The sequence below is a fragment of the Sinocyclocheilus grahami genome, unplaced genomic scaffold (genome assembly GCF_001515645.1).
Source record: "Sinocyclocheilus grahami isolate Dianchi unplaced genomic scaffold, SAMN03320097.WGS_v1.1 scaffold508.1, whole genome shotgun sequence".
Lineage (NCBI taxonomy): Eukaryota > Metazoa > Chordata > Actinopteri > Cypriniformes > Cyprinidae > Sinocyclocheilus > Sinocyclocheilus grahami.
Genome location: NW_015505687.1, coordinates 348,991 through 371,973, shown reverse-complemented (window position 1 = coordinate 371,973; position 22,983 = coordinate 348,991). Strand labels below are relative to the sequence as shown.

The following is a 22,983-nucleotide window of genomic DNA, read 5'->3' as shown; positions in this document are numbered from 1 at the left end:
AGTGTGTGAGTTGGAGGCCAAGTATAAGTTTAGCACAGATATATTTTCACTCGCCGAACACTGACTGAGCGCTTCAGAGTTTCACTGTCCGTCAAGCGATCTGTGCTATTTTTCAGTTTATTTCAATGGATGCGCAGCACACCTGTATTTGACGTACCGTAAACTCTAGTGTGAAGGCACAGGACTCGCCGTCGCTTTGTCTCACACACACGCAAAAAAGAGAGAGAATTGACGCGCTACACGGAAACGATATTCGTTGTTGTATTTTCCTGTCAAAATAACAGCGTTCCTTTGGAATTCTTTCTCCGGTAGTGGGCGGAACTAATGCGCAAACGGCAATCTCATTGGCTGGCGCTCACCTATTATCGTCCCTGTATTGATTTCAGAGAATCAGATCGAGTGAACGCACACATCCTGATTAATATTCATGAATCCAGCAGCTCATTAATCCTTAGTGCATTTTATATTGTTCTTATTAGTAGAATTCGTATCATTATTATTTTATCAGTATTTTTGTTCGTTTTTTCCCAATTTTTTTTTATACAGAAACACTGAATGACCATGTCTGCATTTGTGATCAGAGAAAAGACAAACAACAAGCGCTACTCTACACTGCTCAAAACTCGCGTTTGAATCATCAGTGGCAAATTCTTTAAATATGAAAACGTACTTACAGTCTGTGAGTCAGCATTATTTGTCAGAACACCGGCATTGTAGGCTACTCTCCCATGAAACAGTCCTCATCCTCCGTAAAATGCGCTGCACACATCTAAATATTTGGGTTGAACTGTTCTGGAACAGTGTTGTAAATACAACTTAACCACTGATTTCTAGTCATGTCCTCTTTTGGAAGATCAAACAAAGTAGTTTCGCTTTCACGACGAAGCACACAGCGTCTCCACGACATGGCAGCGGCGGCGGCAACAATACTACAGCGAGAATAAAAGTTACGCCTTCTTTCTTTGCGTGAACATTTGGGCAGCGTTATGCAAATCTTCCCACACAGTGACGTAGACATGTGGGGGCGTGTTTAAACGAGGCGTTTTAGGAGGGCGTGGACGAGTCATAACTTTTATAAAGAATATATTTTTGGGTTTGAGACTTTAGTCTTTGCAACTTTAGGGATCTTATCTACTCACGAACAGCTTGTATCACTCCAAAGAGAAAGGAAAACTTGAAATCGCATCATATGACCCCCTTTAAGGTTTCTTCTATAAAGAACAAATCTCTGAGGAGATGATGTCATGGTTTTAGATAATATCATTAAAGTGGTGACGAAGCCCACAAACACACACACACACACAACAGTAGCAGGAGAGGCAAGAAATAGTACATTATAAAATCCCTGCAGTCAGCTCTAGTCATACAGGAGTCTAAGTGTTTTCATATGGAAGAATGCGCAGACCAATATAACCTTGGAAACAGGTTCATAAACACTGAAATGCGCAAACATTTTTTAAAAATGGTTTGGAAAAACCCGTACATTGGTTTTTATTACCATACATAAAATACCATACATTCATACAATTCACTAGTAAAAGCTGCTGGGGTCTCTAACAGTGTGAAGGTTGCTGTGACTAATTGTTGTTCATGAAAAGCAGCATTTCTTGCATGCACAGAGGAGAAATACAAATACCAAGACTGCTTGTGTGTATCTACCTGATTGTGATCACATCTCCGCGGCTTCCCTGTATATTCCAGCTGCAGTTCACTCCGGGCGGGTAGTTGAGGGGCCATGATGGGCTGTAGATCACTCCTCTCCTCTCGGTGTGCAACTCCACTTTACCACCACAGGCAGCTGAGGAACACACACAGAAGACTTGTGCATTGCTTATGTGTGGCAGAGTGACTCATGAATGACCACAGCTGTCACAATGTGATTGAGATGACATCAACATATTACTCCAGGCTTTATGGATTCCTGAGTGCAGGCCAGGTATATATGATGGCAAGCATTTGATCCACTCACTCAAGAAGGATCAAAGAGAGCCTGTGGAATGGCACTGACACATAATATTCAATTTAGTGGGGAGGTGTGTGCTATTGATTATGAATAAGACAAGGAAGAAATAGCCTGGGAAGCAACAGAAATATTCCAGGAAGAAAGAGAAAGTCCAAGTGAGTGTATAAATGTATTCTTTTTTATTTTTTCCCCTTTCATCTATGCTAAAGTCTCTTGAAAGAGAAACAAGGACAGTAAAGAACTGTCTATTTATGGACCTTCAGACACATGCATTTCCTGGACATTTCCAAACGTTCGTTATTTCTGGATTTTTAAATGATAATAATAATATTACTTTTCCAGTCATTTGTGATCTTTAAAAATATTTTATATAATATATATAAATATCAAAACATAATGTACAATTTTTGATAATAATACTCCTTAACTTTTCGAATAATTAGTGATTACAGGGTTTTATATAATAATATAAAAATAAATATAATAATACATTGAGAGCTGAACAACAACAAAAATATTCTCTTTAATATTTCCATGACTCTTTCAGAACTAGAAATCACAATTGTCCCTGATACCTCTATGTTTTGCATGACGTGAGATCCCTGAATGCAGATGGCAGCACATATCTCTCCTCAGCTCTTATTACCCTTCAGGACAAACACACGCCTCTCACACTCCCAGTGGCTGCTTTTACTCTACATAAAATATGATGATGTCTAGGAGCGTCTGAATGCCTTAGGCAAAGCTGAAAAGAAGAAGCTAATAATACCCTGTTCTCTGTGTGAGAGAACAGGACAGAGATCAGGGGAATCCCAGCATATGAGCACAGATCATTTTATGATGTTGAGCCTCAAGGCTCATCATCACCTCACTGACATCCTTTTACTTTCCTAGATACATACAGCACACATTATAATCTTAACCAGGGTAGACAATATATTGGATTTTACACAGATGAAAATAAGGCTGTGAGGGTTAGGCTACAGTCTATACAATGGCATTTTTATACTTCAATCCCTCACAGCCTCGTTTTTATTTCTGTCAAAAATTAAATAAAGTTGCTACCCTGCCCAAGGTCTATAACTGAACTCAAAACAGTCTTCCCCATATTCTTTCTGCGTCTGCTGTGTTACTTTCCCCTATATTAAATTCTATCAAATCACTTCTACACATAAAGAGAACATTTTGTTGTTATTGAGATATCTGGCTTTGTTGTTTTTTTTTTTTTCAGAACTATTGCAAACTATTACAGTCGAATACAATGAACACCCTCATTGTCTTCATTTACCAGATGGAACAACCTCTAAAGGGAAATGCTGTGTCAATATTAGTGATACACACTCACATTTAGTGTGGAAAACATGTCTGGACATGGAATATCTGTAGTCAAAGGGAAAGGCTATTTGGGTGTGTGAGAGTAATAAAGAAAGAGAGAAGAAGTTCCCTTTGTCTTTGTGTGAGAGAGGAAGAGCTCTAGGTGTCACTGGTACTATCACCATGCCCCCACCCCTTCATACCACCTCCAGTATAGCACAGCCATTCGTTCTCTTTCTGTGCTTCCGTCTCGGATTTGAGAGCATCTGCTCGAGTAAAAGCAGGCGTCTCTTTCTAACTCTGTTCTGTCTGTGGTTGTTTGTTGAGCATTTAAGCTGACCTCAACAGTTCGTGTGTTACTCAAACGAGCCTAGAGTGCTATGTAAGAACAGATTATGGGTGAGATAAGATGCCCAATGCTTGGCAGACTGTGAAAGCATTGGTTTAGTTTTAGTTTCGATGCTGTCTAGTTATGGACATAGATTTTATGCTCAAACGAATTTGATATAAGTCGAAAAGGTCACTGTGCACTAGTGATTGATATAACAGATGATCAGATCATAATATAGTGCCAGTTATGTTTTGTTGGACTGGTTTAAGCTGGTCTCCAAGCCTGGAAGATGCTGGTGCTCAGTAGGTTTAGGTGCGCTACCAGTCTGAACAGCTGAAAAGCGTCCCAAACCCTTCTAAAGCCAACTAATAGACCAGCCCGGGAAACCATGCAGCGAACCTTTTTTAGCGTAGTTGGTAAGTGGTAATATGTAATGTTTACATTTTACTTACGACAAGGTGTGTAGAATTGCACACGAACAGCTTCATTTGCTGCGCAATAACACACATTTGTTAGGGGGGGAATCACAAAGCCAGTCGGTCTTCGAGGAGACCAGACTGATACCGCCGTGTTTATAACTACCATGGCAACAAGCCAAACGCGTCGTGGATGTGTCCTCGATTCTCGCTGTATGAATGCTGCAAAACCTGCGCGCGCCGCTTAACCTTTCTTTGTCATCGCTGCCATTCGCATTCTTCAGCCTACAGTCACCTGCCTAAGGTCTGAATGAAATAATATTGAATATTATCCCGACATGTGGGCTGAAAAAGGTACAATGCAATAAAAAGTGAGAGCTTGATTTCTGCTTTATCAACTGCACCTCACTAGTGGAGGAGGGGGGGGGGGGGTTTCCCCCTCGGTAGAAATCGCGGAACCCTTTGTTCTTTAAAATACATGACAATTATATATATGATAATATCACAATCATAGAAGTCTACTTACCCACACAAACCCACGCCCAGCGTAGACAAATGCATTTCATGAGGTAAAGCCGAATCGCCCCGATATTCTCCATCATCTTGTTGTTGTCCACAGCTCAGGTCATTTCCTCAGAATCCAGACAGATTTAGCAACGCATCTCATGTCGGTTTCACGCGTACGCTCGATTGAACGTCTTGCACGAGCATCTAAGCAACGTCTCTCCCTCTTTCCGAGAGGCTCAGTGCGCTGTCTGGAGGGAAAGCAGAGAGCTTCAGAGGAGGGACGGGGTTGGAGGTTCAGTGGGAACAACACAGGACACACACTGATTCTTCGTCAATTCATGAATTGCTGCTCTTGGGGCGATCACGAAGCCTGTGACTTTATTACTCATTTATCACTACATCGTTTTCTTTCCGCAGTATATCTTGACCAGTAATAATATCGTTCCGCTAACGTTATGTCCATGTAGTTCCACGGTGTGCCAATTATGCAACAATCTCCGCGGTACGTACTAGCGGCAGTGCAGCTCAGTGCACTTCTGGCCATCGAAGACTGCTGGAGCTCACCTCATGCAAAATAACGCTGGGATCATTATTCAAAACACCAAGATAACATGATGCTGATGTAAACGCCAAAATGTTTAACTGAAATGTAACATATTAATACAAATTGTTCTGGGTGCACTCGTGTACGATGTTTTGATGTAATCATGTAAACAGCCCATTATTGTTTTCATGGTTTGTCTGGGGGACTTACCAGCTGTAAGGACTGTGGCAGCGAAAGCCTGCACTCTTGTGGACGGAGGGATGCCTCGCTGGAAATCATGGCGTGTGAACCATTTTATTATTTACATGCTTAGCAAAACAATTAGAGTCATTTGAAATAGTTATGCACAGACTGGTTTCAAAACTCAAAAGTTTTGGCTCAGTTTCTACAGCGTACATACGACTGTTCTTTGCGATGCATTTCCAGTCGTATTAGTCCATTTTAAATCCAAAGTTGTATTGCATATATTGTTATTTTATTTAATGTTATGTATCTAAAAGTATGGTAGCGCCTGGATGGTGCAAAAGGCACCGCTGGGATTCGAACCCAGGATCTCCTGTTTACTAGACAGGCGCTTTAACCAACTAAGCCACGGCGCCGCCGTATGATTGGTCATTAGCTGCCGTTTATATACTTCACTCGATATCAGATAGTCGCAGTAAGGATTCAAATCTGTTATTGGATTGAGCACAGCGCGCTGAAACAACATCCTTGACACCATTTTAGTCATTTGATTAGGTTGTATAGGTTTCGCTTATTTTTTTCCCACAACATTTTTTGAACATCAAAACGAGCGCTACGATTGGGTGTAGATGCTTGCTCAGAGAGAACACTGTTACAGATGAAGGGGATTAACTGACAACATCTTTTTTTGTCCACTATATCCCTCTGAGACACAAGATCTGACCTATCCTTGTCAATTTTACAGTATACGTCCTGACAGAACATCTGCATGATCTTGAAAAATTCGAATTATTTTACATATCTCATCATGTGAATGTATAATCCCGAAGCCGCAAACCCAAGAAAAGTGCAAAGTACACATATGCTTCTTTTCTTTTTGTAATGTGTTGGATTTTTATCACAAACCTTAGTTAACACACAGTGTAAATAAGGTTTATAGCAGATGTTAATGGACAATTTTACAATTAAATGGAGGGCGAGGTCGGGTGGGGCGCTATAAACTAATAAATAAACACCTCGACCCCCTTTGTTAGTTAAACAATACTCAGACTAAGTACAGTTCAGGTCCACAGTTTATTGGGGGTTTTTAAAATTCAGGTGGGTTTTCTGAGCTTTCCTCCTAGATCATTCAAGGTATCTGAAATATTTGATCTGCTCCACTTATGGAAACTGTCAGCAACTTTTCAATGAATGAAGCGGAGTACACAATTATTTCACATTTTGTGCGTTGTGGCATAATTGCTTTCATTTTTTATAGTAACATATATAACAACATAACATTCTCAAATGATTGTTGTATTATATGAAGGTTAATGTAGCTGGTTGGCATTTTATTATAATAATCACTAATCTTTGTTTTTATTAATTTGTTTAAAAAAAAAATCTACATTCATAACACATTTGCCATTAGGTACACCAAAATAAATGCACCAACACACATGCGCATGCTCTCTCGCTTGCTCACACACACACACACTTAGTATTCATCTTGAAGTTTCTGTAAGACAATATCACTCTTAGTTCTTCAGATATGTTCTCTCTTGCTCCTGATGTTTTTTAACCTAAGCCAGAGAAATAGAGAAATAATCATATTTTCAAGCTTTCAAATGACATATGTATACCAAGATAAACTGAGCATTTACAAGATGCATTATAAAATGCTATATGATTAAAATATGAGCTCTGACCTCTGGAGCAGTTCGCTAGTAGACACAACACTATTTTCATCCTCACTGTTGGAGTCAGTGTCGTCTGAGCTGCTATTAGACTCCTCAACTCTCTTCTTCTGTTTCCCTTTATGCTTATGTTTCTTGTTCTTTTTCTTCTGAAAAAAGAAGAAAAGTTAATTGAAATGTAATTTCTAGCTTTGCAAAATGTCTGGTGCTCAGACTGGGTTAATCTACTCCAAAAGAACCCCACCTTTTTCTCTTTTTTGTGTTTCTTGGCTTTGTGTTTCTCTTTATCTTTCTTCTTTTGTTTCTTCAGCTGTGGTGAGCATGCAGATGGGATAAAGCCTTTATAAAGAGACACACAATGTAAAACATCATGTTAATATAAAAGACAGGCTGGTGAAAAGTCCTGGATGAAAAAGTCCTGATAGTAAAGAAACTATGTCTTGTGTGATTTAGCTGAAATCAATTCCATCATTTTAGGATCTCTAGTGACATTCATGCTTTAGACATTTATTTACGCCAATGCAAGTTACTATTATTACTTAAATAGGTGTTCACGTGATACATAGAGCAGGATGGTGACTGCAGTGGTTACAGTGACTGACCAGGAGGTGGCAGCCTGGGGCCAAACTCCTCTTCATCCAAGCCTTGTGATTTAGCAGGAGCACTATGGGAGGACTGAGTATTTTGTGCTGTAGTTTCAGCAGATGGCATGCTCTGGACTGTAAGATGCTTTAATTCTGATGGGAAGAGAAAATAGTCAATAAATGATTATGACAATTTGACACTGACATCTGAATCAATGAAAGAGATTTTTGTGGAACCGCTCATCTTTAGATTATACCTGTCAATCGGCTGATGTCAGGAGCAGGAGTGCTCTGAGCTGAGACGGGTGGGTTCAGTGTCTCTGCACTGCTCTGGATTGGATCAGATGCTGGAGGGGCCACCTCTTTCTCTTCTTCACTATCATCTTCAGATGAAGATGAGCTCTTCTCATCTGACGAGCTGGCAAAGATGGCTTTAAAGAGATCCATAGGAGGCCTCACCTCTTCTTCATCCTCTTCTTTCTCCTCCTCTTCAGTTTTTTGCTCCGTCTGCTTGCCATCAGACTGTGCCACTTTTACCTGCATAAAAGCATGATTGCTACATTGAAGTTTTGCTGTATATAGTACTAATTTAAAATACTTCAGCTTTAGCTTTAATTTCCATAAAAGAGAAACATTCTAATTAATTTTTTAGGGAGGCTTTTTAATAATTAGAGTTAATAAATATAGTCAAGAATCCACTGGTACCTCTGGAGTGGCAGTAGCATGTGGAGAGTCGGTCTGGTTCTTGGCTGCTAAAACCTCACTGCGCGTTTCACTGAGGAACGCACTGAGTGGGTCTTTAGGTTCCTGCCCTGGTATGTCCCACCTGGATTTCTTATTGGAGACTTCTGGAGTCAAATGGGGAAGGGTTGAGCTGGAACTGGGAGGTTTGGAAGCACTCGGGGCCCCCCTGCTGACCTGGCTGCTATCCGTTATCGTCAGGAAGTTAAAGACTGAGTACTTATCTCTCTTTACTTTAGGCATTCCAACAGTACTGGACCTGCAAAAGCCAGACCAGATAAATGGAACAAGTGAAGAAAAAACATTTTCTGCCAGTTTGAAATAAATTATTCAAATGGTAAAAATGTAAAATACAATTACACTTTTTAATTGACAAGTGTCCACAAAACATGAGCAAAAATACAAAATAAAATTATTTTAATAAAAGTTTACACAGTGACAATGCATCACCCATGTCAAAACAAAAAAAACAATACAAATGATAATTCTATTTTTTTTTTTTTTCAATCATGAGGCCAATATTAGAATGAAAAGAAAAATGAAAAAGATGTAATGTAAATCATTCGTTTTTTAATTTAATATTGAAATCTGAAAAATCGGCACATACAGTGACAATGCATCACCCATGTCAAAACAAAAAAAACAATACAAATGATAATTCTATATATTTTTTTTTCAATCATGAGGCCAATATTAGAATGAAAAGAAAAATGAAAAAGATGTAATGTAAATCAGAATCGGGGTATCTTCCGATCATTTGTTTTTTAATTTAATATTGAAATCTGAAAAATCGGCACATATTTCGTTTTTCATTTGTTCAAACAAAATGAAAAATCAAGAATTTGGCTTCATTTTTTGCTTTTACGTTCAGGGATAGAAAACGAACAAGCAACTTGAATATTTGATCTCTACATGTGGGCGGGAATGAAACGCCCCTCTCCGCTGATTGGTCAAACAAACATTTAATAGTCCTAAAAAAACATAATAAGAGTCCTCCGCTTTATGGATTATTAACGTGTTTATTTCAACTACATTTGATCTCTCTCTTCATCAAACAGCCAGATTAACGAATGGCTTGACAATAGTCCTAAAAAAACATAATAAGAGTCCTCCGCTTCTATGGATTATTAACGTGTTTATTTCAACTACATTTGATCTCTCCCTTCATCAAACAGCCAGATTAACGAATGGCTTGACACAAACCGTATCGAGGCAGAGCTTTCTTTTGTGTAGGCATAAATTCTGCAACCTACCCGTGAAATATTGGTTTATCTCATAAATATTAATTTACGTCTCACCTGCACTCTAACCCTACTTACTAGCCTTCATCTTTGGCACACCGCCTGAATTATTATATCTAACCACCTATTAAAATCTGTGTGGCAAAGCTGAGCGATGCACTGCAGCGTGGGGAGAATGTACTGATGGCATACAACATTTTTATTTTTCTGACTCGCAGCAGATGAAAACCCATTATTATAGACAACAATGTAATTACCAATTATTATAGACAGATGCTTGATTTTATTCCTAAATGAATGAAGCATTTTGAACAAATTTATTGAATAAAGGCTCCTTTATTAACAAAATGACTTACCGCCACCTAGTGGCCATATTACTTTCATAATTCAAGTATCATTTAATTTTATTCGTATTTCTGTATTAAAAATGTTGTATAAAACATTAATCTCATTTCATTATACATTTGTAATTGCTGTGTAAATGCACGTACAGCTGTCTGATCAGCATTAAACTGTAAATACATCTAAAAGCATCTCAAGACGCAGGTTCTATATCACTGAATACTGATTTAATTGGTAACAGCCTATTGTCATATTATTCTAATTTATTTGATGTAAGAATTTAACATTAAAGATGACATACAAAAGGTAAAAAATAAATAAATAAATAAATAAAAAACAGAAAATCAGTAGCCGCTTATGGGAAAGTTAATTTCTGACACTGATGACACTGGCTTATTGTTCAAAGTGCTATTTCAGGGTTTGGATATGTTCTTATAACTCAAACGAGTTCACCTTCAAATCATGACGTCAAATTCACATTTCACGAAATTCAATCACTGAAACAAGCACTCTGACGAACTAATAGTCCCATGCAAGTGGGATAACAACATATGATTTCCTAAATTTCTAGAAAGTGCTCTATGAATAAAACTCAAAAAAGAAAAAAATAGATGTGCTGTGAAGGTAAATTACACAAAGTCATTTCTTTTCATATCTGTCATAATATTTAAGTCCCTCCTTTGTCTAAAATGCAGCGTATTGTCCAACACAAAAGTTATGACTGTATGTTCACATAAATTGATAGTGGTCTGCACTTCACTACAATACATTCTCCCCACGCTGCAGTGTGTTGCGCAGCTTTTGTGCGCAGGTGTGCCAAAGGACCAAAGGCTCTGCCTCGTTATGGTATGTGTCAAGCCATTCATTAATCTGGCTGTTTGATGACGAGAAAGAGATACAATTTAGTAGAAATAAACATGTTAAGAATCAATAGAAGCGGAGGACTATTATTATTATGTTTTTTTAGGACTATTACTATGTTGTAATGTTTGGTTGACCAATCAGCAGAGAGGGGCGTTTCATTCCCGCCCACATGTAGAGATCAAATATTTAAGTTGCTTATTAGTTTTCTATCCCTGAACGTAAAAACGAAAAATGAAGCCGGATTCTTGATTTTTCGTTTTGTTTGAACAATTGAAAAACGAAATATGTGCTGTTTTTCATTTTTCAGATTTCAATATTACATAAAAAAACGAATGATCGGAAGATACCCTGATTCTAATCCATGTATCATTTGATCATTCGTTTTTTTTATTTAATATTGAAAGTAGAAAATTTTTCCAAAAAACGAAAAATCTGAATTCAGCTTAAATTTTCGTTTTCGTTCATGGGTGGAAAAATCAATAAACAGCTTGAATGACATTTCCTAATTAGGGTAATGAAAAACATTTAACTTCTATTCAGAAGCCAACAGCAAGAAGGCAGAGAAATGGGAGGAGAGCCTGCACCAGCATCACTGAGAGATGAAGAGGAGATGGCCACAATACCTAAAGTAGATTTGAAACATCTGTGTATCATTTGATCATTCGTTTTTTTTATTTAATATTGAAAGTAGAAAATTTTTCCAAAAAACGAAAAATCTGAATTCAGCTTAAATTTTCGTTTTCGTTCATGGGTGGAAAAATCAATAAACAGCTTGAATGTTGTTCTAAAGACTTATAAAAATGTCCTGCTCGCACTTGCCAATTTAATGGCAGAGAAAGGTGACTTTAGTTTTTTTTTTAAGCGGATGCATATCTGTCGTAAAATAATCCTATGCATCTCGTGGCGCATATTCCAAGCATTCTGAAGGTATACTGAGGGTTTGGTGAGAAACAAACCGAAATGGCAAGTTATTATATTTTATGAAACTCTTGCGTTGCAGTGCGAGTGCACAGCAGCTCACACTGCACACAAGGGCATATCCTTTTGAGATATCAATTATAATAAAACACAAGACTACATTATATAACTCTAACAGTAGGCTATTTAATATCTGTTGTTCTCCGGTTGTCAGTCAGAATGACAGTTCTTGCGTGAACATAGGCCTATATATACCCAAGCCAATTTATTATTCCTTCCTTTTTGTCTTAGTGTTTAAAATATTTATTTTGAAACAAATTAATTAATTTCTTAATTAAACAAACAAACACACTTACTGGGTGAGCAGGGTAGGCTATGACAGCTGTCATATCACACCCTGCCATGCCCAGCTGATGCAAAGAATAGAATTTACATCTACACAGAAGAAAGCCCTGTCTAGACTCTACCCCGATGAGTTGTGTCGAGCTATTCATTAGCCTGTTTGTTTGATGAAAAAAGACTAAATGTAGTTGCAATAAATGCGTTAAGAATCCATACAACTGCAGCAGTAGAGGACTATTATTCTGCTGCGTGATACTGCAGAAGAACTGATGACGGCACGGTTTGATCTTCGGCTGACCAATCAGCAGAAAGGGGCGTTTAATTCCCGCCCACGTGTAAAAATCGAATATTCAAACTGTTTATTGATTTTTCCACCCATGAACGAAAAACAAAAAAGGAGCCATTTTCTAATTTTTCTACTTTCAATATTAAAACAAAAAACGAATTATCGAATGATACACAGATTTACCCTGATTAATGTAATAATTTTAATCACATTTTTATTATTTTTTTTAAAGTTGGTGGAAAGTACAAAAAAATAAACTAAAAACCACACACATTGCATTAACAGTATTTGCATTTTCTTTCTGGCTGCAAATCATCATAATTGTCTGGAGACGTGCGGATATTGCGTTTGGTCTCGTTCTGTATCGCGTATCTTGTCAGTGTCTGCGCTTGCTTGGCCATTTGTTGCGGAGAAAATAAGGAAAATGTGTCCAGCTGAATTAATTTAGTATTTTGTTAGACGGGTATAAAAAAAGCTTAGTTTACCGCGACAGCGGTATACATTTTTAAAATGTGTTTAGGTACTATTTATAAAGTTTTAGCTTTTAATTTGGGATCTATTTTTTGTTGTTTTAATACTACAATTGATTGCTTCTGTTGTCCTCATTTGTAAGTCGCTTTGGATAAAAGGGTCTAATAAATGACTAAATAAATAAATAAAAATTGTATTGTATATTTCTTTCAATTAGTGCAATTCACCAATGTTGTTTTGTATTTTGTACAGTAAAGGAATATCTTCAGATACAGCATTTGATTTGATCCACCAAAACTGAAATTCTGTGTCTTACCCTGGATAGGGGTCTGGAACATTGAACCTTTTACACAATAGTTTATCAGGGTGCCACTCGAACGTTTCTCTGGTCAGCTTTCCAAACATCTTCATCTTCACTGCAGCCTGCTTGTCATCCATATCATTCTAAAAAAGAGAGTGAATATATTAAAGTACAATTATAATAAACAGTGGGCTATATTTTAACCATCAGCAACTTTATAGTTCCATTTTAACCAAACATATTTCCTGAACATATTACTAAATATAAATGTGAAAAGTTAACTGCTTGAACTGAAGGTAACTCCTTACCTCTTGATCCCGTGTGACATCTACACTGTCTGTATCATCCTCATGTTTGCTGCGTGTGAAACGTGAGGAGAGAGAAGAGTTGCTGGGCTTATAGAGTAATGCAGCACGCACAAATTCATCCCTTTCTCTTCCTCTCTCCCACTCCGTCATGGAAGAGTCCAGACTCGACTCCAGGGCATCTACAAATAACCACCACAGAGTGGAAATCAGGTATTTAGCCAAGCACAAGTTAGAAAAGTCTAGGTTAAATCGCACCAAGCATAACTGATGCAATTCACCTTTATTGCCCTGTTTGAGTTTGGTGATGTACAGATCATAGCGAGCCTGTTTCAGAGGATTTTCTGCAAAAGGTTTAAAGGTCTTGCTAGCATCTGCAGTGGGACCGGACCAAGCTTTCAAAGCCATCTGGGTCTCAGAGGAAGCCTGAGATTTGGTTGGAGAGGTTTGAGACTGAGTGTGGGAATCCAGTTGTGGGGCGATTGACTGGAAACGGCTGGACAGGGCCTGTAGAGCGGCAGCTTTAGCCGAAGCCACCACAGCAGCTCGATCTACAGCTGAGGAAAGGTTTTCCACTGACTTATTTTGCTCCGTGGCTGCTCTGCGGATCTCATTCAGCCGCTCTCTGTCCTTACTGCCAAGCAGCTCAAACACAGAGCTTGGGCCTACAAAACAAACACATTTTAAATGAAGTTTGGGTTAGAAATTGTATAAAAAAAAAAAAGTGTATTCATTCATATTCAAAACAAATGGTAAATCATAAACCGACCCTGACTTTGTACCACATATTTTAGGTTACATTTTAATCCACAGAAGGGGTTGTGTGGCTCTGTTGCAATACACCAGTATTGACAATAACCTTGATATTTGACAAATGAAATCTTGATAGCATGCTAATACTAAACTTAGAATAATATCATAATTAATCAAATGCCAGTAACTTTCTGGTTGACACTTCAACACAATAGGTGGCATTATTGCACCTTAACGCTGGTTACTACCAGTCATAAAACAGAATAAAAGACGATGACACAGTGTGCAACTACTACTGCTGCACAAAATGTGATGGAGGAGATGACAGACGAAAGAGAGACTCCACTCACATTCAAAAAAAGTTATCTTGCCAGTCTGGGAGCTTTTTGGATTCTGTGAAAAAACAGAATCCAAAAACTCTCTCTCTGCCTCCCTATTCTCTTTCTGAGTGATACATTAGCCAAAAAGGGAGAAAACAGACAAATATCAATTTGACTGATAACGTTATTTCTATAAATATCACAATAATAGCATTATCATGAATTCTTTCACTCTTGATAATCATCTAACGAAAATCTTATGTCATCACATTAATCTGAATTCAAATACAATCACAAATCTATCATTCAAATCACTCTTAAACAACCTCAACACTTCCAAAGGGATATCATTACCCTGAAGAGGCGTTTCTCCCAGCATGTCACATCTCTGAGAAGAGTCTAAGCTGTGACGGCCCTGCTGTGGTGCATCCTGTGATAGGCGTCCGCGTGAAGCCTGCAGTGCCTGGGCAACGATGGGGCTGACAGTGGATGAATCAACCACAGGACGGAAGTAATGTACAGGCCGATAATCACGGGGCAAATCAGGGGGAGGATAGACCTAGAAAACAAAGCCAATGAGCCTCACAGCAAATAAGTTAATAAAGGAACTGGATCTGCAGTGGGACCGGACCAAGCTTTCAAAGCCATCTGTGTCTCAGAGGAAGCCTGAGATTTGGTTGGAGAGGTTCGAGACGGAGTGTGGGAATCGGGCTGTGGGATGGTTGACTGTACTGTCATTGTGAACAAAAAGTATATTACCGTTTTTATCTCTGTGACTTGGGAGGCCAATGTAAACCCATCCAGAATCCTGCCCAAATATGCCACATCTCTTTTGGGGTCTGGATAAAAAAAAAAATACAAATACAAATACATTTGTCATAGAGAAACCATTTTTCCTGGCAAGCCTCACATTACAATAGTCACTCAAATAGAATCCAGTTCTGACATCCTGATGCAACCTAAATAACGGGAAGTATCATGACTTTATGAGAACACAGCAAAGTACTTCCTGTCACCAACCATTCTTCTTCCTGGTGTACTGCTGTGGAGCTGTCCATCCGTAGAGGCCATCCCCTGGTTCTTCTCCTCCCAGAACATTATCATAGTTGGACATGGAGTCTTTATGGTAAATATCAGTATCTTCCTCCTCCATTGCACCAACACCAAATGCCTGCGCACACATGCACACACTGTGTCAGCATGTATCTTCTAATAGAAGTGTTCAAATAAAATTTTTTAGGCCATTACTGATTGTACGGCACTTTGGCCTTACCTGTCCTCCAATCCCACCCCTGCGTTGCTGTCCTGAATTTCTATCTCCAAATAAGCTGGTTGTTCTGTCAGATTGAAGCGTGAAGAGGTTTATATGTCCCGTTTCTGATCCGCCACCCAAGGCCTGAAGAGGATTCAGCCCTCGGTAACCCAGACCATGGGAGTCGACTTTAGGGGTGAAGTCCACTGGGACCACATCTTTGGGGGCAAATGACACATTCTCTGGAGCGAATTCATCTTCATCCTCAAAAATGAAAAATCAGGTATATAATTTTTTCAGTCTGACTATATTAAGTTCAACAGTAAATAAGTCCATTCTGCACATATTAATCACATAGGCTGTATCCGAATATCTATACTCCCCTACTATACAGTAGGTGAAAAAACAGCACGTGTAGTGTAACTGAATTTACAGTATTCATAAGACAGTAGATGAAAAGTACCCAGATGATCTACTACTTTCTGAATTGCGCATCCAATGGACACTTTACTATGCCAACTGACCCTGGTAAGTCACATGACAATGACGACAGCATGGCAAATGTAGTATGTCCCGGGGCCCGTTTCAGAAAGGAGGTTAAGTGAAAACTGAGTACGTTAACCCTGAAATGAGGGAAACTCTGGGTTTTCCGTTTCAGAATGGGAGGTATGTCAAACCCGAGAAAGCAGGGTAAGTCAAGCCCGTTTCTGAAAGAGAGGTAACTTAAACTCAGAGTCAGTTACCGTGGTAACTTATTACTCTGTGAACCTAACCTGGTCAGGAGCAGGTTTTCTTCGGTAAACCCAGAGTCTCTTGCCGAGCTCTCTCTTCTTACTTTTCCCATCACATTAGAATTTATCTTCAATAAAAATGAAGAAAATGTTCTAAAAGTGGAAGTGCCTAACGAGTGTTTAATAATGATAAAAGTATTTATAATTTTAATAAATATAATCCTTTACACTCTGTTATTATTGCATCCGGTTAATGTACAACAATACTGAAGTGCAAATAGTATGTATCCGCCAGTATAAAGTGTAAATAGCATCTAATTATTATTTACACTTATTGCAAAGAACTGCTACTTTTACATGGTAAATAGAATATATCACTATTTTCACTAAGCGCAAATAGCATCTAGAGCTATTTGCACTTAGCCTACTGTAAATAGGATCTATCGCTAAGAAAGTATGCTAATTATTATTATTATTATTTTTTTGCCCGTGGGATACCATGAAAATGAATAGCCTATTAGTTCAATAACCTACTGTTCTGCCAGTTTTCACCTGTGATATTATAACAGTGATAAGAATAAAACTTGTATTGACCATGAAGTATGCAGATGTCTTTTTGTCAGGTGCTGTTGCCATGGTGATTCATAATTTCGGCACTCCATTGATCATGGCTTTTCATAGTCGTGGTGCACACGATAAACTCAAGAGTCAACCTACTCGGAGTCCACTGAACTAACTCAATTCAGCTGTTCTGAACCCGAAAACTCAGAGTAAGTCAACTCAGAGTTCAAGTTTTAACTCAGTTGGTTGAACCTCCTTATTGAAACAGGCCCAAGATTACATTTATGCTATACAGAACATACTTTTTAAACAGTCATGAAAGTCTACGCTTTTGGACACAGCCATAATAAGCTTCAAATGAATCTGATCATAGGCTAAACAATATCCACCTCTGACTCCTCTGATCCATTGGGAGGGAACGCACAGCCATAAACTTTAACCGCATCTGAAAGATGAGAAAAGCGAAGCTTTTTGAAATGTTAACATTTTCAAACCTTTTCAGACCCAAAACATAAAACCAGCACTGCAGCTAAAACAAAACATGTTACATATTCTCTCATCACCATCGTTTTGCTTGCGTTGCTTTCTCTTCAGTCTTGGTCCGACTCCCTGGCCATCTTTCCAGCCCATTTTTCTCAGCAGCTCCACACCAATGGATGACCTGGCATCACAATGCAATGTAGTGTAAAAACTTTAGTTTACAACTACGTTTTAGTTGGATCATATTAGTTAGAGAGTGTTGAGTACCTTGCAGGGGCAATGAGCTCCTCCAGCAGTCCAGTGTCTCCAGGTATCAGAGCAGCAAGAGAGCTGACCGCTCTTGCCTTGTCCTTTAACTGATCTTTCTTCCCAGATGCAAAATCATCAGTGGGGACAATCTCTCGCGGGGCAATACCGTGCTCACTAAAATCCTTTAAGTAAACATATTCTTTATTAGACAAAACTTACATGACAAGAACTTTACAGGTATCAAAACACTGTATTACTGATGTGGAGAACTGAGATCCACACACAAACCTCCTCATCCATAAAGTCCTCTGGTCTAATATTCGGTTTCTCTGCCTTTTGCTGTCGGGATGATACAAACGTTGATGGAGTCCAGCCTAAAGAACACAGCAGATTAGTTAAACTGCGACAAGACCTGGTAAACAGAATTAAAAGCCTTAGTGCACTGAGCAAGTCTGTCACTGACCTTCTTGAGAGCCAACTGTGTTGAAGTAACCAGCTGAGAAACCGCCAGTGAAAGCACCGTGAAATCTCTTGTAACGACCCTTCTCATCTTTAACCGTCTGCTCGTGCACAGGTACCGGCTTTCTGACGGGTTCATCTGAAATACACATATACGAATACCGTGGAATTGAGTAGAGAAATGTGTGCTTTCTACGCCAGTAGTTTTCATTAAAACATTCACAGCTCCAATGCATCATAAACCTGCAAATTCCCCCAAATGACAGCTTCATTGCACATATATCGTACCTTCTTCCAGAGGCTCTAAAGGAGTTCCATAAGTCACAAAATCCTCATCGCTATCTTCGTCGGACGCCATGTTTACAGCAAGTACGGTGGCCGTGTGCGTGGCGTGAGATTCTTCTTCTTCTTCTGTGTTTAATGGCGGTTGGCAAACGAGCTTAAGGTGCATTTCCGCCACCTACTGGGATGGAGTGTGAGGCCTCGATGAACGAAAATATGATACACTATTAAAAAGAAGAAGAAAACAAACTAAACTAAATTCTTCTAATCAAATCTGTATCTCTCAAATATTTTATAAGAAAATCATAAACCCTTAACTCTTTCTGTGCATTCTGAAATATATTCTTGATCAAAGCTTGTCGCAACTCTGTTTTTCAATGGCTCTGGCTATAACTGAAGTAACTCCCGTTCAGACAGTTTCATTTCGCTCCCATCAAGTTAAAAACACAAATAAATGCACAGCCATTTGCACTTTGCATCGAAAACATATAACTTATATGAACGCGCTGTTGCACCTCTGAGGACGTTAAAGGCTTCTTCTGTGGCGTTTATATAAGCCTTTTGACGGGTTGTGTCACAGAGCTGTAAAAACGGTTATGCTCGCCAAGTGAATGAATCGCGTTTGTGCCGAACTCTTATTGCAAAGCAAAAACAAACACTCTTCTTAGATCCATGAACGTTTCTCTCAGTTAATGTGCGCGATGTCATCTCACAGTCTGAATTAAACGTCTGTCATAGCAAATCAACACATGCTGTTGTGAATAATTAAGCGAATCATCTTCTCACAGGATAAGAACAGCAGTCTCATTAATAATTTAATAGACACCGATGCGTCATCTATGTACTATACTCCATTGCACAAATTGTGACGTCAACACGATGTAGATTTGAAGCCCGGAAGATGAAAATAGCGCAAAAAAGCTTAAAGGGGTCATATGATGCGATTTCCAGTTTTCCTTTCTCTTTGGAGTGTTAATTTAAAAAAGCATCAAATGACCCCTTTAACCTTTGCATTGCTAGCACCAGGTTGTACTGTCTTCTTCTTGGCTTTTAACGGCGGCTGGCAACCAACATAATTAGGTGCATTACCGCCACCTTCTGCTCCGGAGTGTGGAACGGAGAGTGACATTCTACTTATTAATCCCGTCCTTTTAAGAAAATTAAAGAAAGCTTTACTATTTATTTCACTTGCCCATTTTATTAAAGATTTAAAATGTACCACCTGAATGCCATTCTTCTTGATTTCAACTATCATATTACTTCTTTCTTCATATTTCTTGCATTCAAGAATTGCATGGGTTACTGTATCTTCTACTTTGCATTGTTCACATAGTCCATTTGGATGCTTCCCTAATATTTTGAGTGTATGCTATACTGTTTGGGCTATAGGAATTGGATAAGCAGACACATTGGCTGACAAGTTAACTGGTTTGCAGGTTAATAATAAATAGCAACAAACAGCATATAACAAACAACTTTTATTATTGCCAACACAGCTCATTTAAAGATTTTCTTGTAGACTTTGACTCTGGAGTGAAAGTAAATAAAATCTCAGCCAACCATGACACTCATTTAATATGCATTTGCCTGTCTCCCTTTTATGTTAAACAACTAGTGCAGCCTTTGGTCACATAAAAGTACTTTTAAAAACAACAAAAAGCAGCACATCATGTCATAGGCATAAACATTTCACAAATGTTGCCTACATATGTAGAAATCAGCTTAAGGTGAACAAATATCTACACTTCAATATTTATTATGTGTTCAGCAATTTACTTAAAAATACATACACCGTATGCATCTAAAATAGAACAGCTTTACAATTGAGGATATCACAATCCACAATCAAATAAAACTCAAAATTGTCAACAGAAATATAAGGATGTTATCTAAAAATAGCAGAAACAATGTTTTTCTTCAAAACAGACATTTCCTTTTGAGCTCCCATTGCTTCTTCATAAATTGCAGAGGGAATTTAGAGTCCTATTTGGGAGGTCAATCCTCACACATTTTGGATAAACTCCTGGCATTGAGGCCTATCTTGATGATTAATATGTTGATATGAAATACTCTCCATTTCTGTCTCTTCAAAGTGCTATTGGATATGAGGCCGTGGTTTCAGGATAAGTTTCCCCGTCTAGTATGTGAGAGGAAAAAATACAAATGTTTGCACAAGAAAAGTTACTTTGGATTCTTAAAGCAGTGAAACTGAAAGATCACAATGGGCAATTCAAAGGACACAAGTACTCACATCATCACAGGACATGTTATATTCTGCTAGTACTGTCCGGCAGCGTGCTGCAATACTGCAAGGGGTTAAGGAGAGATTTGGGAGTCACCTATCATCTGCAGTTTTGTAATTGTTAATAGTCAACAGATTAGCTGTTGAATACAATGAAGACCGTACAAATGGACAGTACAAATTTCCTGTATTAAGAAGGATACATAGATGGTGCGACAACTCGTTTGTGTATTCCAGCAAAGAAAAGGCCAATCAGAGTCACACAGCTGATAGTGAAAAATGGATGATTCCATAAAGATGAGAAGAAAGAAACCTGTGGAAAGAGACGACATTAATAATGCAACGGATCACAAAACTCACGGTTTGGATCATATTACGGATTTTGAGTCACGGATTGGATCATTTTTCGGATCAGCAATAAAAAAAAAAATAGTGAAAACTTACTTTAAGTACTTCTATACCACAGCAAAAACTACTAGCTTAACTAATAAAGTTAGTAGTAAAACAAGAACAATTACACAAATTACAAGCATAGATGAAAACAACAAAACACAGTTACAAAGTAACAGTAGCATTCAGGTGCAGTGCAATGTAATAATTAAGTGTAAAAAAACACAATAGTGCTCACTGCACAAGTTAAATACAGATTAATCTTTGTTAGAGCTGTGGTGTTATTTGATTAGCAGACAGAAACAGGTATTTACTTTAAGACCAAATGCACGGACCTAATACTGACACATATAATTTTTTTTTCCTCAGCTGCTTACGTTCACTTAAGACACAACCGACTGTGTTTACTAGAATACTTGCCAAAACGGGTATTTTAACATAACTTTGTGTGTATGTGAAAGAGGAATCAATTCGCTGTTCACGCGGTGTCTCTCGTTCTCTCTGTGTGCGCGCGCTTCGGGTGTGTGCGGCAGTGGCTGAGCGCACAGAAGACTTGCTTAAAATTGCTTGAATGTGTAAACTGGCAAGACAAAACTTGCAAATGATAAACGTTAACTCTATGATGGTTAAACTTAACAGTTAATCCGCGAATCGCATGCGTGCTGAACCGTGCAGCCTGATCCATACGGATCACGGATCATCTACGATCCGTTACACCCCTAGAAGACATGACAGACAAACAACTGTAAGGGCAACTAAGCAGAATGCGACATTTGACGCTAATCTGACACCTCTTCATTTCACATACTTTCTGAGTGTCTGGATCTATCAGCCAGTTCCAGGCTCCTGTGGCTGTGCACACAGACACCACGATCAGAATCACTGCAAAAAGAAGACAGAAGTCATGAATTAAAATGAGGCAAGGTAAGGCACAATATACTTAATTTCAGTCCTTGTTGATGAATATGTTATGGACACTTGGAAATCATGTACAGATCTTGGCTCAGACCAGACACATAGTCCAGGTTTTAAACTGCTTGAAAGCGATTCAATAAAGTTTAGACCAGACAAGCTGGACTGACTTACTGCGCCAACGACCTGTAGCCGGCTGCAAACAAGACACATACTCTGTCAGTCTCCTCTCAAAAGCCTTCAGGTCTGTGGAGGAACAACACAACTATATCAGCACAGGACTGACAGTGAGGTAAGCAACATCTATTTTCTAATTTGAACACATTTTTAAAGTTACAGTGACAAAGAATTCAGCCACAGTTAAAGGACATGTTAAAAGACAGATTTGTATCATTACAATGTTGGTAGTACATATAAATGAACAATGTGTATTTTTCCCCCATGTGACCTGTACCCAGATCTCCCAATTTATTTAGCAACTAAAGTGATTTTCTGACATCTGCAGGGCTTTTATTAAAGGGGTCATATGATGTTGCTAAAAAGAACATTATTTTGTGTATTTGGTGTAATGAAATGTGTTTATGCGGTTTAAGGTTAAAAAACACATTTTCCACATACTGTACATTATTGTTTCTCCTCTATGTCCCGCCTTTCTGAAACGCGTCGATTTTTACAAAGCTCATCGGTCTGAAAAGCGAGGTGTTCTCTGATTGGCCAGCTATCCAATGCGTTGTGATTAGCCGAATACCTCAAGCGTGTGACGGAAAGGTTACGCCCCTTGCCATACTGTGATGCCGTGTCACGGATGGAGCGACGAGACAAAAACATTAAAACCCATTATAAACGAGGCATTTGTTGCATCCAGTGGGGACATCATTACTGATTATAATGACTTATACTGTCTTTTTACGCGTTGCATATCGCACCGTGTAAACATAAAACCATATCTGCATTTGTGACCGGAGAACAACAACAACAAACAACAAGCACTACTCTACACTGCTCAAAACTCGCGTTTGAATC

At 38.6% G+C, this 22,983-nt stretch overlaps 3 protein-coding genes and 1 non-coding gene across 4 annotated transcripts in view; all 4 read right to left on the bottom strand.

Moving 5' to 3' along the window:
• lrp3 (low density lipoprotein receptor-related protein 3) overlaps window positions 1–5,332 on the bottom strand; it is a 19,158-nt gene extending 13,826 nt beyond the window's left edge. The window contains exons 1-3 of the mRNA XM_016237179.1: window positions 5,286–5,332; window positions 4,551–4,779; window positions 1,660–1,798 (exon numbers count right to left, since the gene is read on the bottom strand). Of these exons, the coding sequence (XP_016092665.1) occupies window positions 1,660–1,798; window positions 4,551–4,626 (215 nt within the window). The 5' untranslated portion in view covers window positions 4,627–4,779; window positions 5,286–5,332. The remainder of the gene's footprint in view (window positions 1–1,659; window positions 1,799–4,550; window positions 4,780–5,285) is intronic.
• Window positions 5,333–5,600: 268 nt separating this feature from the next.
• Window positions 5,601–5,674, bottom strand: trnat-agu (transfer RNA threonine (anticodon AGU)). The gene has a single exon. It is a non-coding gene; the product is annotated as a tRNA-Thr (tRNA).
• A 193-nt stretch (window positions 5,675–5,867) lies between these two features.
• Window positions 5,868–18,543, bottom strand: gpatch1 (G patch domain containing 1). The gene is made up of 19 exons (XM_016237180.1): window positions 18,423–18,543; window positions 18,139–18,273; window positions 17,964–18,049; window positions 17,694–17,857; window positions 17,510–17,607; window positions 17,336–17,391; window positions 15,676–15,921; window positions 15,423–15,573; window positions 15,162–15,241; window positions 14,757–14,961; window positions 13,611–13,994; window positions 13,333–13,511; window positions 13,040–13,167; window positions 8,224–8,518; window positions 7,776–8,055; window positions 7,537–7,671; window positions 7,179–7,273; window positions 6,947–7,083; window positions 5,868–6,820 (listed from the first exon to the last, which is right to left on the bottom strand). The coding sequence occupies exons 1-19, from the start codon at window positions 18,490–18,492 to the stop codon at window positions 6,784–6,786; spliced, it is 2,961 nt and encodes a 986-aa protein (XP_016092666.1). The 5' UTR covers window positions 18,493–18,543; the 3' UTR covers window positions 5,868–6,783.
• A 1,338-nt stretch (window positions 18,544–19,881) lies between these two features.
• LOC107554612 (nuclear envelope phosphatase-regulatory subunit 1-like) overlaps window positions 19,882–22,983 on the bottom strand; it is a 7,964-nt gene continuing 4,862 nt past the window's right edge. The window contains exons 4-6 of the mRNA XM_016237178.1: window positions 20,862–20,971; window positions 20,668–20,722; window positions 19,882–20,553 (exon numbers count right to left, since the gene is read on the bottom strand). Coding sequence (XP_016092664.1) covers window positions 20,512–20,553; window positions 20,668–20,722; window positions 20,862–20,971 — 207 coding nt within the window. The 3' untranslated portion in view covers window positions 19,882–20,511. The remainder of the gene's footprint in view (window positions 20,554–20,667; window positions 20,723–20,861; window positions 20,972–22,983) is intronic.

Bases quoted from the DNA above. Each gene is read 5' to 3' on its own strand.
- gpatch1 (XM_016237180.1), bottom strand. From the start codon at position 18,492: ATGGCGTCCGACGAAGATAGCGATGAGGATTTTGTGACTTATGGAACT. The intron at 7,672-7,775 runs GTATAATCTAAA...TCTTCCCATCAG, and splicing joins TGACATCAGCCGATTGACAG to AATTAAAGCATCTTACAGTC. The intron at 7,084-7,178 runs GTGGGGTTCTTT...TTCTTTTTTCAG, and splicing joins AACACAAAAAAGAGAAAAAG to AAGAAAAAGAACAAGAAACA.